Source organism: Gadus chalcogrammus, chromosome 9 (genome assembly GCF_026213295.1).
Source record: "Gadus chalcogrammus isolate NIFS_2021 chromosome 9, NIFS_Gcha_1.0, whole genome shotgun sequence".
NCBI classification, from domain to species: domain Eukaryota; kingdom Metazoa; phylum Chordata; class Actinopteri; order Gadiformes; family Gadidae; genus Gadus; species Gadus chalcogrammus.
In genome coordinates, this window is record NC_079420.1 from 7,770,655 (window position 1) to 7,783,988 (window position 13,334).

At 48.4% G+C, this 13,334-nt stretch overlaps 1 protein-coding gene across 1 annotated transcript in view; it reads right to left on the reverse strand.

Annotated features, from left to right (window-relative positions):
• The window catches only part of tspan18b (tetraspanin 18b), a 31,966-nt gene that overhangs the window by 3,482 nt on the left and 15,150 nt on the right, over positions 1 to 13,334 (reverse strand). The window contains exons 2-7 of the mRNA XM_056598310.1: positions 11,409 to 11,492; positions 4,049 to 4,144; positions 1,702 to 1,896; positions 951 to 1,025; positions 734 to 832; positions 154 to 330 (exon numbers count right to left, since the gene is read on the reverse strand). Of these exons, the coding sequence (XP_056454285.1) occupies positions 154 to 330; positions 734 to 832; positions 951 to 1,025; positions 1,702 to 1,896; positions 4,049 to 4,144; positions 11,409 to 11,411 (645 nt within the window). The 5' untranslated portion in view covers positions 11,412 to 11,492. The remainder of the gene's footprint in view (positions 1 to 153; positions 331 to 733; positions 833 to 950; positions 1,026 to 1,701; positions 1,897 to 4,048; positions 4,145 to 11,408; positions 11,493 to 13,334) is intronic.

Below are 13,334 nucleotides of genomic sequence, written 5' to 3' on the forward strand. Positions count from 1 at the left end.
AAATAAAGAACAGAACGAAAGAAATATAGATGCAGAGCGGAGCCAAAAGAGAGGAGGCGAGAGATGGGGGGGGGGACAGACAGGGAGAGCGAGAATAATTGGGACGGATGGCCGGCGGATAGTGGGATCGAGCGAGTCTCTGCCAGCACCCACCTTGTTATTGCGGAACATCATGTTGCCTCTTAAGCACTGTTCCTGGCTGGGGTCGGCCATATCAGGGGGCTGGCTGGGCCTCTGGCAGCAAGCCGCCGGCACCATGTCATCGTGGTTCAGCGACTTGAACAGACTTTCCTTAAAATCCTCCGGGCTGTTGACGCCACAGCAGTCAAACTGTTGGGGGGAAGGGGGGGGGGGGGAGGGGGAGGGGAGGGAGGGAGGTGAGCAGGAGAGGATGATACCCCATTTCTCAGCGCATTGGCCTGCGACCTGCCGGTTGCATGCACTACTCAACCATGAACATTGACCCAAGACTCAGGCAGCATTTCATCTATAAAGCACCATCCCTTTAAGTCCAGCATTTCATCTATAAAGTACCATCCCTTTAAGGACAGCATTTTCATCTATAAAGCCCCTTCCTTTAAAGACCAGCATTTTCATCTGTAAAATAACATCGCTTTAATCCCAGCGTTTTCCTCTATAAAATACCAAACCCTTTTGAGCTTTCAGCCTTTATCCAAAATTTCCTCAAACACCCTGAACCACAGAGGCTGACACAAATAAAAAGCGGTCTCACCGTGTTCATGATGCCGTTCCACGTGGAGGTGAACACGTCCGTGTTGTTGTAGCCCTGGTAGTGCCTCTTCAGCTCCTTGGTGAAGTATTCCCTGGTCAGCTGGGGACCGAAGGCCAATCAGAACACGTGTTCAGTCATCATCAACAACATACAGGAATAGCTCTCCCCATGTTTGTGTTGGGGCAATCTGCTCATCTCAGGGTCAGGGACAACTTACATGCTCCCGGAATATGAAGGCGAGGATGGCAGCGGCCAGCTCGGCGAGGAAGATGAGGAGGATGAGCATGAAGAACTGCAGGAGGACAGAGAGACAGATAGAAGGAGACAGGGGGAGACGGGGAGAGAGAGAGAGACAGGGCGAGACAGAGGGAGAGAGGGAGCAATTGAAAGGCAGTGTCAGCAGAACTGCAGCACAAGTCACTAAAAATCTCTATCTGCCTGGGTCCCGGACACTCTGTATTAACTATGCATGAGGCCCAATGCACAAAGGACCCGTAGGATAAAAAGCCTCCACGCCCGGTTGGATTTCCGGGAAACGTTTTCTTTTTCTTCTTCTTCTTCTTCTTCTTCTCTTTCTCGCTTTGAAACGACGAAGTCCACAGTGACTCACCGCAGACATACAAAACAGACAAGAGGACATCACAGCAGCCACAAAAAATCAAACAAATCGATACTAACACAACTAAACACACGGGTTAGGGGACGGCGGACAGTGGGACAGGGGGTACAAGGGGGGCCAACTGAACACACAGGTTAGGGGACGGCGGACAGTGGGACAGGGGGTACAAGGGGGGCCAACTGAACACACAGGTTAGGGGACGGCGGACAGTGGGACAGGGGGTACAGGGGGGCCAATTGAACACACAGGTTAGGGAAAAGGGGGGGAGAGGGGAGACGGAGGGGCCAACTAAACACATGGGTTGGGGGACGGGGGGGGGGGGAAGAAGGGGATGGGCGGGGGTCCTTACGAAGAGCAGCAGACACTTGTTCTCGCGGATGGCCCCGCAGCAGCCGAGGAAGCCCAGCAGGAACAGCATGCCCCCCATGGCCAGGACGATGTAGACCCCGGTGAACAGCAGGGGGTTCGCCGCCACGATCTCCCGGAAGCCCGTGGGGTCCACCAGCACCCACACCCCCACCCCCAGGAGGAAGGAGCCCCCCAGCTGACGGAGGAACGGGGAGAGAGAGAGAGAGAGAGAGAGAGAGAGAGAGAGAGAGAGAGAGAGAGAGAGAGAGAGAGAGAGAGAGAGAGAGAGAGAGAGAGAGAGAGAGAGAGAGAGAGAGAGAGAGAGAGAGAGAGAGAGGAGAGAGAGAGAGAGAGAGAGAGAGAGAGAGAGAGAGAGAGAGAGAGAGAGAGAGAGAGAACAACAGATCAGACCCTCTGTTTGGTACGCACACAGGTTTATGAGGCTCACAGTGTAATGGGCCCTCCCCGGTTTATTAGGCTGTGTTGTGTTGCGAGGGCCGGGCCATTATCCTCCCGTTAAATGGATTCCATATAATGAAAGGAGGTGAAGTAAACAAATCAAAATCACACACATCTAAGACGGAACAGACTTCCCCCTTTGTCTATAGTGTTCTGGCAGAGCTACAGAGGCCGTGAACAGTTTTATAACCCGCTGATATTGCCAGTCAATTTAAAGTTTTTCCATAACTGTTGGTAAATGAAATACCTCGTTTACTTCTGTTTTCTGTTGCAATATACAATCTACAATTAATCTATCTACAATCTACAACCTTTGTGACTTACGAGCTTTGATTTGCAGCTCATGTCTTTTTCACATCTTAAACTGCTGTCTCAGCGTACGTCAATATCAGCCTTCTGCATCTTCTTGTAAATTCAAATTGTTTCTTCTAAATTAAAAATGCACAGCATTGCTATCGTAGGCATGAATGGTAAACTATCATTCGCGTTTGTTTTCCTCTGCAAAAAAACCCTGAAATGTTAACAGTCAAACACTCAATCAGGTCTAAGAACAGAGCACTTCAAAGCAGACGTCTTTGATGTAGAAAAACTGGTGGGATCTCTGCAAAGGTTTGAAGGAGGATGGGGTGACAGAGAGGTAAATGCCTGGATCTCTGCAGAGCCCTAATGCCCCTCACGGGAGGCAGCTGGAGATAGCTACCCCGGCTTCGGCGAACACTCCCTACGCTCCTTCAGGTCATCACCATCATCCTACCGAACAGTTAAAGCCCTTTGGGGGTAGGGCTGGGACTTAGGTGATTAAGGAAAGAAGCTATGGAGGCAGGGGAAGAGATACGGGTCTCGCAATCTCTTTCCTCCCGTCTCCAGTGATTGGCTCGGGCTTCAACTGCTGACCGTCATTTGAGAGTGAGAGTCTCAACCCCCTCGAGCACTGAACAGGAAACTTGTTTAAGTTTGAAGTTTAAGTGTATCTTATTTATAGACTGTCTCAAAAACCTAACCAGGTTTATGTGGCAAAGCCTGGTCAGAATATTTGTCAGTACATGTCACATAGATGATTCACAAGCAGTCAAAATCAGGGACGCTATGGTAACATAGTATAATAAATAGCACATACAATGAGATCTGAAAAAAAAAAAAAAGCAAAGAAATAAAGTGGATAATAAAATAAAAGTCATGCATGCAAGTGTGCTATGCAAGTGAATAAAAAGATTGACTTGAATACGTTAATATTTTTGTCATTTTCTCAGCAAAATGTGCCTAAAAAAAAACACTACCCCAGAGAGAGAAACACACCACAGCAGGAGGTTGGAGGTTGATTTGTAAACTGTAGCAGTGGATCCAGAACGGTTACTAATTGCCAAGACAATTAATTTCCCGGCTGGTCAACAGCTGCGGTTTCATGCAAGAGGGCTGCGGCTCTGAACGAAGAGGAGGAACAGGTGTAACTCCCAACATATTGTCTTCCCCTCGCGGAGTCTCCAGTTAATGGGATTAGTCTTGATTGTGTGATAAGAGGCTGATAAAATCAACTGTCATTCACTCGGAGGTCCGTGTGGAACATTTTGGCTCAGATGTGTTCCAGCGCGCCGAAATCTAATCAAAAGGGAAAGTCGTATCGAATGGCCTAGAATGCCTTCCGAGCTAATGAAATGCAAATATCGACTCTTTAGTTGGGTGGGAAGAGGGGGAAGCGACCTGGCTCCTAATCTTCACACTGCAAGGGACTTCAAGGGGTTTATAAAGGTAATCTTTGAGGGGAAATCAAGAGTAGGATAGTGGTGGATGTGGTGGGGAACTCCCCTTAACGCACATTTGGTGCCTTGAGAAGAACTGAATAAATACAGTAAATTATCAATCATCATCATCATTGTTTGACAAATACTTACAAATATTAGGAAATTGAAGACGAACATGAGGTACTTGACACAGCTGAGGCAGTCGCCCTCCATGGCGGTCCCCCTCGCTGAAGCTTCTCCCTGCCCCTGAAACAGCAAGACAAACGGACAAAAATTGTTATTCAATGCCTTGCCCCAGCCATTTATTATAGTTCTGCTGAATGAACGGGAGTATTCACAGCAGAAAAAGGTATCCAGCTGCAAGTGTCGGGAAACGTCACCCTGTGAAAACCTACCCTCAAATTGTTTTTGTAATGAGTCCTGCCTGTCAGATACCCACGACGCCGTCGTTTTAGATAGCGCAGGCTCAGCAGAAACACCCAGCAGAAACCCTCAGCAGTAAAAGAAAAACAGCAGAAAGGCTCCCAGAGAAAATCGAATCTTGGTTATTTCCCTCTTCTCCTTTCCCCTATGCAAAACTACACACGTGACCCAAACACCACAAAAAAAACTAATTTCTAAGTTTATAGTCTAGCGCCACGAGGTGATTGGGCCCTAGTTTCCGTCTCCCTGGACCAGAGCAGGTCCCCTGCATATCAGTGGAGCTTAAACAGGCGCCGTGCATCTTTGAGCGATCTTGGGCATATGATAGCCAACAGGGGTCTCATTAACTGACAACACGTGGCCCCTTTAGTCCGGAGCCTGTCCCATTTAATTTAATGGGAGTCAGGAGCCTGGAGGGGGCTCCGAATGGCCATTCTTTTACCTGACATAAACACACTCTCCCTGATGAGGACCTGCGCAGGAAGCACTCTCACATAATGAAGAGACCCTCCTTTTTCATTATAGGAGACAACATGGGACTGGGAGACCCTCAGTCCGTGACCCCCCCCCCCCCCCCCCCCCCCCCCCCCCCCTACTAACCATACCCTCTATTCTATAGTATTCTGGCCCGTCAACAATGCGTCCCCATGTGTTGAAGGTATCTACCATCTGGTAAACAATTAAATTGTCCGAGGGAGTAAACTCAACGTCTCAGTGTTTTTCCCCCCCTAAACTCGTCTGAGGCAGCTCATTGCCCCGCTATAATTGCGATCTCTGTGGAAGACGAAAATTAATTATTTTGCAGAAACAGGCTGGCAGTCTTTACTTTGTAGTGATGATTATTTATTTGCCTTCCTGCCTTGCCAGAATCAAGCCCTGGCTAGATAAATAAATCAGACGAAAGGGAGCTGAGTCGGTTTGTTTTGGAGGAAAGAAATACGCAAACAGCAGTTGTCTGCAATTCAACACGGGCCAAACACAAGTCAGGACGGATAACCTAAATTGCCGTCTCTCACTTCACTTCCCTTCTGGGATTTACCGCACGTCCATCACGCATGACGGTTCTCATTCTTTAGGCAGCCCCTTGGACTGACTGACGCTCTGCTGCAAATCCACTCTCCTGGGCGAACTCTGTGCTCATTGCGAGCAGCGCCGAAGGCTTCGGTGGCACTGCAACGCGGCCTGGCTGCCTGTCCAACTGCCCGGGTTAGACAGAGTGCACGCACGGGCTCCTCGGGGAGGAGGGGGGGGGGGGGGGGGGGGGGGAGGAGTCGGCGCTCAACCCCTGGCTGTGGTTACATTTCACGGAGCATCCACGTTTCGCAGGGGGAAAAGCTAATAAATAACAGGTATATGGTCAGACACTGTAATGATACGCATTACTGCTGAGGCGTAAGAGGTGCACGCCCAGGATTTTCTCCTTGCACCGGCTAGTGTCCTAATGATTATTTTCCATTTCCTTCACTCTCCCCGGACTCTGGGAAATTGATTTAAGGCTGTGGTTAAACACCTCCTCTAAATCATAATGATATGCTCGGGTATTGATCATTCCAGCCCGTGGTGTTCTGAGAGCAGCAAGTGGCCTCGTTGCAAGAGATGGGTTTTAATTACACCCCTCTTCTCCCCGTGCCCTACTGGAAGGCCTAACCGGGGCACAGGAGGTCTTAATTGAGATTTGCATACATTACAGGCTGTAATGTGGAAGAGAGGCCAATCGCTCTCATCCTCCCTCCCTTCCATCTATTCAGTCCAGGCCGAGCATGTGATGGGAGAAAATGCATTTAATGGAGCGTGGGATGAAAAATGGCGGAATGGGGGGGCGGGGAGGAGGTGATGGTGGATGGCTGGAAAGATTTTGTTTCAAAGCTTAACGCATGTTTGAAACCGAATGTTTGATTCCGTTCCCGGCCTTGCCCCTTTCCCGCCCTCCTCCCACTCAGGGTGGAATCGCCGTCTGATTCGCAGCCAATCTTTTTTGAGCATTAAAATGTATTAGCAGTAATAAAAATGCAGAGCGCCGCAAGGACCCGACACAGGCTAGCGGAATAACAAGTCCGACGGCGCAGCGCTGGCGCGGTATAAATCAAACTGCCACCGGACCCTCGAGAAAGTGCAGAGTAAACAAAGTGGTGTTTCCCATCGAGCCCCTGGGAGAGCAGGTCCTCATCGATCACACCGCACCGTCTTAGAACCAGAGGGTTACCACCGCGCTGGCTCCCCTGCTACAACAACACTTCATGCAAACTGAGATAGATTACCGTCGGATTAAAAACAGATCATCATCAAGGAAGAAATGCTTTGCTGTGCGTGAGTGTTTCGATTCTGTTCGGCGTCGATGTGGAACAAAAATAAACGCAGCCGCTTCTGGGCCACGAGGATTGTTCTAGAATTATAGAAGTGTGCAAGTTGGTGAATAGGCAACATGTTTATCTAACGTTCTAAATATCATTCAACCGGGGCGAAGGCCATTAGCAAACTCTGCAGCTGTCAAGTCACCACAAAATGCCACACAGTACTAAAATATCCATCTGAACTCCTGCTTACTGTACCCCGAGTACTGATCCATAGTCAGCTGGGGCAGTTAAGCCAAGGAGGCGTGACGGATTAATGAGATGTGATCCTAAATCAGCTGTGCAGCCGTGTCAGATGCCAGTCGACTGTAAAGAGGACCAAGTCATGACCTACAATGCTTTCCTTGGATATAGTATATAGCAGAAGGACGGCAAAAACGGAGACTATAATAGACGTAGTCGTGTGATATTTTCAGTCTGAAACCGCACTAGGCCTTGCTTGAACCTTAACACAATCAGCCCCCCCGGCCAACCGAGTGCAAAAAGGAGATAAAGAAGACGTCGTAGGGGGTGGGGTGGGGGGGCTCCCCCATATTAATAGAACATCCTTGCATGGCTCTCCTTGAAGTTGACACCCTGAAGCACGATTAATGAAGTGAGCCCATATTCCCCCCGCTCCGCTCGCCACCGCCGCGCGCAAATGGATAAGCAAGACAAGGACACGGTGTCTGCATCTGAGCACCCCCCCCCCAACCCACCAGGGCCCTCCCCACCCCACAAATTCATTCCCGAGACGCCGCTAAGGCCCACTTCACCCGGGACATGCGGCCGCATACGAAACCATCATTAACACGGGGGACAGCGCTGAGCTCGTGTGGATCGACGCTTGAACCCGCCGAATGCCATTGACCCTCTAAACGATCACCTGTAATGGACCCCTGGGGAGGGTGCGAATCCCTCCTCCGGGGCTCTTCCCATGAGCAGGGGGGGGGGGGGGAGCAGGTGTCCTCAGCCCTCATTGTGCTACGACCATCCTTGAGCCACAATAGTCTCACATTCGGATGCGTCGGATACCCGCTAATTGAAGCACTCGGCGACCCCACACACTCACATACGCACGGCCACACCCTTCATCTCAATTAAAAGCCCATTTTCATCTTTCGCCACGACTTGCTACATCAGTCTCGGCGAGTGCACACCTCAAAGTGGGGAGGAAAAAGGATTCTTCCATCGCAGCCTGCGCCGGCTTCCCCCTGAGGTGCGCAGTCCCTTAATGAACCGCCAATTAGAGGGGGAATGAGCCCTGGGCCGCGCTGTCACGCGGAGGGGCTTTGAAGCGAGCTGAATGCCGATCGGCGTTATCACCCGTTTCCCCGCTCAGAGGGCATGGACTCGCAGACAAACACGGAGCAGCGCAACCGTGGAGGGAAAAGAGTCCGCTAAAAGTAGCTCAAAGGCAAACCGGGCGCCGCGGTATGTGTTGTAGCATGCGTGGGCGTAGCTTCGGGAGAGCACAGGGGTTACGGCGAGCCTGCATAGAGAGAGGCGCTCGCCAAGTCTGGGTGGCAGGCCTCCAGTGTCCTGGTGTGGCCCAGATGGGAGAAGAGAAAAAAAATACTAGCATTGGCTCGCCCTCAGGGAAGGAATCTTCACAGAGCTCAGAATCCACATAGTACAGTCATGTAGAACATGGGGTTGGGCTGTTACACTCACTCACTCACTCCCTCTCTCTCTCTCTCTCTCTCTCTCTCACCGCTGTTCCACCACAGTGGAGCCATACTCCCGGAGTAATGCTGTCTGTAACGTCAGGGCTGCGGCCGCTGTGACCGTGACCCCCGGGCCTGATCAATGCCTCTAAGTGGTGCGCCTCTGACCCCGCACACTATAGAAATTTGATTCTGTGAATCCTCCGGGGCAGTTGTCCCCCGACCGGGCAGCTGACACACTCCCAAACAATAGGCTGATTAAGTGGGGAAGGCTCCCAGTAAGAACAAACACGCTGTCAGATAAGACACTGACCATGTGTTGTCGGTAGTATACTGCAGGCTACATTCTTTCCTCCCAAAACCGGGCACGCAGCCAGCTTTTCCCTCAGAATAATCAATTCTTCATACTCCAATGCCTTTTTATTAGAAAATACAGGCCAATGAAAAAAAAAAAAAAGGCAGCTGAGAATAGTCAGCGTGTCCTTCCTGCTTGTTGCGTTGGATTTGGTGGAAGACATCTGATGAAGATGCACAGAAGGAGGCTCGCTGTTCAGCCCTTCTTTGTTGTACTACAGACTCCACATGCCCTCATTTCCAACCCGAATTCACTCCTTAATTGTGTCAGCACCTCAAACTGGCCTCATCCGAGTGGATCGATAGCAGACCTGAGAAGACGCTCGTTGAGCCATTGATTTGCTCGAGCTGCGACCGGTAGTCGCTGGAAGCCTGGTTAGTCAGAGCGAGGGGGTATGAGGCAGCGTTGAACAGTTATTACACAGACACCACGGCTGTCCGCCGGGGCCCGGGGCCTTTCCCCCCAGGGGGAGATTCACAGGATGAACGCTTTGGGGCTTTCCAGGATCCATTTGTTTGTAACTCAATTTAGCACTGAAAGGCGAATAAGTGTTAGGAGTGACAATGGTAATCTATGCATCTGTTGTGGCGGTCTCACCCACAACACGCCTCAGTGTCCAGAGGAATGGGGATTCACATCAATAATTAAAATGTGTAACAAACGTCTACTGTTGAAGTTCATTAAACGGTTCATTACCAAAGACCCGTTAAAGGAATAAGTGACAGGAAAGATCTGCCAGGAAGTGAGTCCTACTCCCAACACACTAAAGGTCTGGTCCCATTGTTGTCTGTTGTGGGGCATCATGAGTAACAAGGCTCCCATCACAGATGGTCTCATCAGGGGTGGAACAGTTGTCGGGACATGTCCTGATTTACGAAGGCACATCCTTCTCACCCCTGAGGGGATCCGAAGACAAAGGGCGACTGGAACGTGAGCACGTGTTGGAGGGCCAAATACCACACAAATGTGGGGCTCTCGTCTTGAAACGGGTCAAAAAGAAACAACCCCTTTGATCTTTTAAATTGTTAAGGCTTATTTGAAGTTAGCATATGTTTTTGTATGCATAATAATTGTATTATCTAGGCCCTGCGCTAAAATCCAGATCTATTCACTTAAGGGTCTCCAAGGCAACCCCGGATATGGGCTGAGAGTGGTCTTTGCCTGCGGAGCACTGTTTGGCATTTCCCCTTAACACCAGTTCCTGTTTCAGAAAAACAAAAGACTGCAGACCTGGGCACTTTAGTGTGAGGGGCCAGCCTGGCCCCTGCCATTTGTTTAATGAGTGATCACTCACACCCTGTTTCAGGGCCATATGGTGGCCTAGCAGACAGCTAGATCCACAATGTAAAAGGCCTTTAACCTGTTTACTGCTGATTGATGGTTTCTCTGTGTGAGAATGATTTCCGATGGCTTATCCTATGCACGGATAGGATTACAACCAAGGAAAAAGCACACAAAAAAATAACACTGCTAAAACAGCCAGAGTTTTGAACACGCTGCAGATCAAAACACAGCCTTCAGTAGTATGAGCTTCTGTGTTTGTGTTTTAGTTGGTTGCCTTAGATCAAAGCAACACTGCGTTCCCCATGTATCTGATAACACCACATATATCAAGGGCTGCGCCACAAATTGAGGTTAAGGAAATAAAGTTTTTAATGGCTTTGCATTAATAACACACATAATTGCAAAACACACAAATAATTATTATTCAATTTACCCCTAATGTTAAACTGCTGCTAGAATGGATTCCCAGGGGGGCCATGAACTTGATTACGATGAAAAAGTCAATAAAGAAATTGGTTCGTCATGGATTATTATTAAGCATATAATTCGCAACGCCTTGGATGACTTCAAAGTTGTAAATGTCAAAAACGTCTGAAGAGTGCAGCGTGGTTCAAATCAATCAGACATGTCAAATTTGCACAGCGACCGATTTGCACTTGTGTGAATGCTTGTGTTACGGGCTGGGGTGGTGGGGCTTACTTTGGGGGATGTGTCTGCGTTTGAGATCCCCTTTGACCTTGAAATCTATACATGTCTTCCATTCACGTGCGTGCTCTGAATAGTAATGCCATAGATCCCAATGCAAATCAGAAGCTACAAAAGACCAGGACTGGCCTGCTGTGAAGGCTGAGAGACTTTCCATTTTTTTTTTGTACAAGGGAACCTGGTTAACACACAGCCCTGCTCTTGATCGAATCAGAAACTAATTACATTTTTCTGCACCTGCTGTCAGTACCTTTCTCAAACCTGTCCATCAACAAGTGATTGTTGTGGATTGTTTATCCTCCAGCTTCAACACAGACAGGAATACATTTGAAGGCATGATGTCTGTGGAGCCGGCACAGCATGCACCCAAACACAGAGACTGTACAGACGCTGAAGTGAAAGTAATGACTGAAAGATATTTCTCAGCTGAGTGATTGGTTTATTTAGGTTTATTGCCAAAAGATACAGGGTTTGATACTCAATGTCTGCATAATGCCTGTAGGCCTCCTTAAGCAAGATTATTAACTCATCTTTGAGTTCATTAATAACGCATATCTGAAATAACCTCAAGTGCCAGCTAAATAACTACATAGCGAATAAACATTTCATGTAGAAATATGAAAATAGAAACAACTTAATTACATATGTGTATCATTAAAACAAATCCCATAAGCAGGTTTATTATCCAGCTATTTAAACCACAGTGTTGAAATTTCATCGTTTAATTTAAATAAAAAGGAACGCACCATGAGTATCTGCCTGTTGGTTCCACTTGTTCAATGGAAGCTGATGAATTCTCTTGGCTTTTGTTCCTCTCCTGTTTTCATGAGCTGTTGAGAGAGGGAGACAGAGAGAGAGACAGGGACAGAGAGAAAGAAATAACTGTTATTTACTAAATTAAAGGGACTTAGGCATTCATTGCAGTCCTCTTTTTCATAAGATTAATCACCAATTTAGGAGACTTCTTAGAAACGGATATAATTTATTTAACAATTGCTTCCGGCAAGAGGTAATCCAAGAGTGTAATGTTGTTTACGCCCATTTGAATACTTTTGACTCGACTTCTGCTGGAGGCAAAAATCGAACAGGGACGAGAAGTTAAGAAGCAAAAAAACAGCATGTAGTAGAAAGGATTTAGGTCATTGCTGTACAGTAGCAGTTTAACATTTCTATTCTTGCCATTAAAGAAATACAATCTCTGCACCCTCCCACACGGTTAATTATCCATTAATAATAGGGCCCGAAAATTCACCACTACTTCCATGTATAAGCCTTGATTAGCATCTGAGCTCATCCATTATTCAGCGAGAATAGCATACCTTGCTAATTATGTGTTGCTGGTTTCAACTGTCAACCACCACCTCCAACGCCTGTGTGGCTAACAAGCTTAAATGCTTTTAACTTTTCTCTCTTTCCCTTTTCCCCCTGAACAATTCAAGTGTCTCCCAGTGTCTCCCAGGTGAAAATAACAATCCAGTATGGCGATAAGGTCTAATTAAAACCACAGACATCCAAGGTTCGAGGTGAAATAAGTTGGCGTTACGGGCTCAGACTGACACCTAACACCTTCGGAGCAGGTTTCAAAGTGCCTACGCTTACAACTATGCCATCAAATACGCTCGGTGAGCCAACTACAGGGTAACAAGCAACATACAGCCTGCCACATTAGATAGGGGAAATATAGGCCATGAAAGCAGCTCCTGACAGGATGGAGCTGCGGAGAGGTCCCAGGAGTATTCTGGCTGATGGCACCAGCCACATCATCTGACACGCACACACTTGACGCACACACACACACACACACACACACACACACACACACACACACACACACACACACACACACACACACACACACACACACACACACACACACACACACACACACACACACACACACAAAAGCCAGCTGACACTGACAACAACCACAGCGCCAACACAATAAAGGACTGTGATTACATCTACCAAAGGCAATCAAAGCCAGAGTGAGGAAATGGACGATTGTGAGAAGATGTTGGAGAGTGATAGCAGCTCTTTTCTCGGGAGCCTTGAATTCAGACACTGCAACGCATCAACAGAGGAGGACAATCAATAACAGTGGGGGCGTGTTGAGGGCACACATAGTACATGTGAGACGCAGCACTTGCTAGACCGCCCTGGAAAGCAATATTTACATTTAATTGATTGATGATACGTTAGCAGAGTTTAATGGCAGAATATCCCCTGACGGCGAGCATTTGAGTCAGCTTCCCTCCTGCCTCTGAGCATTTATTTGAACTAAGAGGCGCAGATACGAGTCTTTCATCATCATTTCTGTAATGTTGCGATTAGCCGAACAGGACCATATTTCGTCCTGAAGCCTGTTGCCGAACACGAGCCTCAGATGAGTCCTTGTTGCGAGCGCCATTAGCTGGCGGAGAGAGCAACAATGGTGAGGGTCCTGCGTTATTTTTTTTGTTTCCATGGAAACGTGGTCCAGGGAAAAGCGGAGCACCAATAGAACGTCGGAGCCTTGCGCTATCGGTTATGGGGGTGAGAGTAGAGATCATCGCGGGGTGGACAGGGAAAGCACAACAATGGGGAAGGATACTCGAGGGAGGGACCAGAAAGGGCAGGCCACCGAGAGTCTGACAAAGAGAGGAAAGGACTGTACGCAGCCAGACAATAGAGCG